This window comes from Gavialis gangeticus, unplaced genomic scaffold, assembly GCF_001723915.1.
Source record: "Gavialis gangeticus isolate Ggan-Ray unplaced genomic scaffold, GavGan_comp1, whole genome shotgun sequence".
NCBI lineage: Eukaryota > Metazoa > Chordata > Crocodylia > Gavialidae > Gavialis > Gavialis gangeticus.
The window spans coordinates 67,699,761-67,704,188 of NW_017729022.1; the positions used below are offsets into that span (position 1 = coordinate 67,699,761).

Below are 4,428 nucleotides of genomic sequence, written 5' to 3' on the forward strand. Positions count from 1 at the left end.
GTTCTCTGTGTTTGTGCACATGTGGTTCTGTGTGTGTGTTTGTGTCTGTTTCTCTGTGTGCATGTGTATGTGTCTGGTTTTCTCTCTGCCAACCTTTCTCTGAAATCAGGCCTTTTCTGTTCGTTTATATACGGAATAAGTCAACAGCTATGTTCTTGAAGCATGCAAGTAGGATATAATTACAGAAGGCAAATATGATACTGGAGTATTGCTTCAATCATGGTATCTCCTGAACTTTGAATATATTATCCCCTCAAGGGGCTTAATAGTCAGCCGTGGCAGACGTCTGATCTGTGTGTGTCTGCCTTTGTGGGACTTCTGGTTCAGTTCCTCACCTCTGCCTGTTGGAAATAAGGCATTGCGTTCCAATGCACTTGTGTAGGGGAAAGGACGCAAGAACCTGGCGTTCTTTAGGCAGTGTTTGGTTGGGGGGGTATAGTATGTTACTAATTTCGTTTGATGTCTGATACTGTTGCATATTTAATTGTTTGTCATGGTGATTCAGCAAAAACATCAAACTTCTAATGTGGGGAAATGCTTGAGCATCCTCACTTATTATTATTCTTTTTATATTGAGGGAAAAGTCCTTTCAAGCCTACTTTTAAGTGAAAGCTCTTTGCTTGTTTGTGGATCATAATAACAAATAGCAAACCAATTTACTTACCCGTGGCTTACATGCTGCATTGTTACTCTGTGTTCCAAAGTCACTGGGTTTGTATGTAATGATACATTTTAGGCATAGAAAACATGCATGCTTTTTTGCTCACTCTTATATCTTGGCTTTCTCCCTTTTTTTCTTTTGTGCTTTGCAGTCTCCTAGCATTGTGGCTAACCCCCACTCCCTTTTCAGCTTCTGTGCCTTTTGAACATGGGTTTGTCCATATTAAATCCAGCTTCACTGAATGAGATGAATTTTGCCTGAGGCAGCTGAAGCCTGAAGGTTAAGACCTTATTAGCTTAGCTACCATTTGACTGCAGTCCATAGGGTGCTTTGTGTGTCAGCACTGAATTTGAGAACTCTGTTGCTATGTGGATAACTAGTATGTTCATCTGCAAGTCTCCCTAAAACAATTATGGGTCTTGGTATGTAGTTTGTTTCTGATACAAGGATGTGCATTTTAAAAGCCTGCTAAACTTACTTTCAGAGATCCATTGGGCTTCCCGATGTCCATTCTGGCTATGGGTTTGCTATTGGCAACATGGCTGCCTTTGATATGAGTGACCCAGAGGCAGTGGTGTCACCAGGTAAGACTAACTTGAATCTGATCTAATCTACCTATTGGAAATCCTCCGAGGCATTTTTTCTTGCTTTTAGAGATTTCCAGGTCTGTAAGGTAAAGTGAAAAACAAAACATGTTAATAGTGACCCAAAAGGCTTTTTCTTTACAGAGTCCTAAGTTTCTGCACATAGACACCTGGGTATCTGTTATGAAGCAACTCATTATATCCAAACTGCCTACACTGTGAAGGATTTTTGCCCTCCTTGTACTGCCTTGCTGTCTGGTTCACTGAGGGGACAACCTAGAATTCTGAGCTTTTTCTTTAGAGCATAAAAGAACATGGGTTTTTATTTTCAAGTATTAAAATGCATGTCCTTTTTGGGTTGTGTTGAGGATTTAGAATCTTAAACAGGCAAAATATTGAAGGGTGTTTCAGTTGACTCCTATTAACACTATACAGATATTTCTGCGCTGGCATTCAACAGTAGCTCTGGTCTTTAAGAGTTAGGGATTGGCTTACACCTGAAATGAGATTTATTTATTTTTTTTTTTTTTTACCCTTTTGGAAAGGGTTTATATGGCTACCAAGAATACCTGGAGTTGCTATTAGCTATGGTAAACATCTAAGCACTTCTTGAATCTTAAGTTTTTGGCCTCATCATCTTTCCTTGGTACAAAATTCACAGTTCCTTCCTGATGTAACAATTTTTTTTTTTTTAAACTTTCCACCTAACTTCATCAGATTGGCCCCTTCTTATGTGACAAGGAGAGCAGAAGCCTTTGATCCACCTTCCTCTGACCAGCCCTTATTTCAAAGGTTCCCAACCACGAGCCACGAAGGGTTGGCTGCTGGGTCGTGGCATGAGGCCCCCGCTCAGACCCCCATCTGTCCGCCTGGGCAAGCGACTTTCAATGCCAGCAGGCACGTTCAGGATTAAAACTGGGGGTTGAGGCAGCCCGTTTGATCAGTCCCAGGCCGCAGGAAAAGAAAAAGGGTTGGGAACCGCTTCCTTATTTAATAGATACAGATCCTGTACTCTGTTTATCTTAGGGGAGATGCAAAAAAAAATCTCATTCTTTCCAGTCTCTCCCTTTTTAGTTTTTTCCCCGTGTTCTTCTCGTCTCAGTACTTTGCTGATCCCTTCTAGTTCTGCAATAAAGTATCGCTTAACATAACCCAAGAAGGGTGAACTCTCATGCCAGTAAGAGAGCTTGCTCTCTGACTTTTAGTTACTGTTGACAGCAAATTAGAAGTTACCTACCTGAATTCAGACTTGTATTTTTAAATAGTTGCAACTGAACATGGAAAAGCCTGATCTTGGTAGGGTGGAAGGCCAGTGTGTTGTAATGTGTTATGTAGCTTATGTAACACTGTTCTAGTGGTTAATAAGGTAAAAGGTTTGTGGAAGCTTGGATGTACTTCTTGTACCCTGATCTACTACAGCATCCTTGCAGCACTAAGTGAAGGAGCTATAGCCTCTGTTACGAGTGTTCCAGAATTTACCGTCTTTAGGTGGTTTCACCATTAGTTTGTCAGGAGCCTCAGGACTGCAGGTAAATTCCTTGACATGGAGCAGTCTACAGCTGTTCTTTCAGAGGACCAAAGAAGGCCTCCTGTCCCAGTATACTGTCAAGAAGCACATCATCATTAAATATGATTATGGGAGAAAATTGCAGCCTAAAACTTTGCCTCACAAATAAGCAATACTCTGTGAACTGTGTTTTTATTCAGGGTGTTACACTTTTTTCAGGTGGTGTTGGTTTTGACATCAACTGTGGTGTCCGCTTACTGCGTACGAATCTGGATGAATGTGATGTACAGCCTGTGAAGGAACAGCTTGCTCAGGCCATGTTTGACCATATTCCTGTGGGTGTGGGCTCCAAGGGTGTCATCCCCATGAATGCCAAGTAAGAAGATGACTTTTGGTGGGTTGCTGGGTTTTTTGTTTGTTTTTTGGGGGGGGGGTTTATGTGCTTCTTAGGGATGAGGAGTGCCTATCCTTTGCAAACCCCTTAACAAAACAGGTGAAGAGTTAAAAGGAAAATGAGGGAACTTATTGACCTGTTTAGTTGCTTCTTACTTCTCCCAGTCCCCACAGGCTGAAATAATCATTAAAGCACAGACCTAGGGGTTCTCTAGAAGCCTGAGGATTGGTTGAGTGATTTGAGTTATCACTCTTCCTAATAGAGGCTTTCTGTAATAAGGGCATAGACAAATGTGCACTTGGAGTGGTTTCCAAAGGGGAGGGGGAGTTGGTGCTCTCATGCCAACTTTTATGTTAGAGTAGTGTGCCACAGACTCTTGTGAAGTGTAGCAAGACCTCCAATTTCAATCCTAGGTTAAAGTTGGACAGTTCAGCTCACTTGTCTACAGGCTTATGCAACAAGTTGAAGCATAACAGCTGCTCTGTTCCTGAGCAGCAGCAGTGGCATCTTCCCTTCTGAAGCTGCTCCAAGTGTGCACTTGTCCATGACCAAATGCAGGCAGCAATGTTGAAGGCAGCTTTCATTCTAGTAAGCAGGAGAGGACATGCTGAATTGGCAAACAGTTTTAATAGCAAGTGTCTATAGTCTTTGCTTTTGGGTTGTCAGGAAAGGCTTGGATGACAACCTTATTTCACACAGCAGGGGCACTTACTGCTTATGCTTATTTAAGAGCTTGATGGATGCATCTTGATTTGCAGGGACTTGGAAGAGGCCCTGGAGATGGGGGTGGACTGGTCTCTTCGGGAAGGATATGCTTGGGCAGAGGACAAAGAGCACTGTGAGGAATATGGGAGGATGCTGCAGGCTGATCCTAATAAGGTCTCTTCAAGAGCCAAGAAAAGGGGGCTGCCTCAGGTAATGTTACTTGTGAAGTGGTGGTAAGCTCTCCTAGCTTTCTCATGAAAAAAATGAGTAAGTAGATCCTGTCATTTCCATGCCTTATTCCCTGTCAGCCCTCAGGGTGCATCTATCAGTCATCAGAGGGTTTTGTTTTTAAAGGTGTTTTCTCAGAAGCGGAATAAAAGAAACATCACCACAGAAGTGTATTGCTAATCCTACCTATGTATTAAAATAGGTTATAGCAAAGAGCTTGTGAGGCACCCTCCCTTTATGTTGATAAATAGCCAGTATGGGCTGTTTGATTCTATGGCTATTAATCTTTGCCAGCCCCTTAACAATTGCAGTTACTCTAGAGGTTTGGTTTGTTCCCCCCCCCCCCCCG

General features: G+C 42.4%; 1 protein-coding gene across 1 annotated transcript in view; it reads left to right on the forward strand.

Moving 5' to 3' along the window:
* The window catches only part of RTCB (RNA 2',3'-cyclic phosphate and 5'-OH ligase), a 23,345-nt gene that overhangs the window by 12,829 nt on the left and 6,088 nt on the right, over positions 1-4,428 (forward strand). The window contains exons 4-6 of the mRNA XM_019515324.1: positions 1,146-1,245; positions 2,972-3,128; positions 3,905-4,061. Of these exons, the coding sequence (XP_019370869.1) occupies positions 1,146-1,245; positions 2,972-3,128; positions 3,905-4,061 (414 nt within the window). The remainder of the gene's footprint in view (positions 1-1,145; positions 1,246-2,971; positions 3,129-3,904; positions 4,062-4,428) is intronic.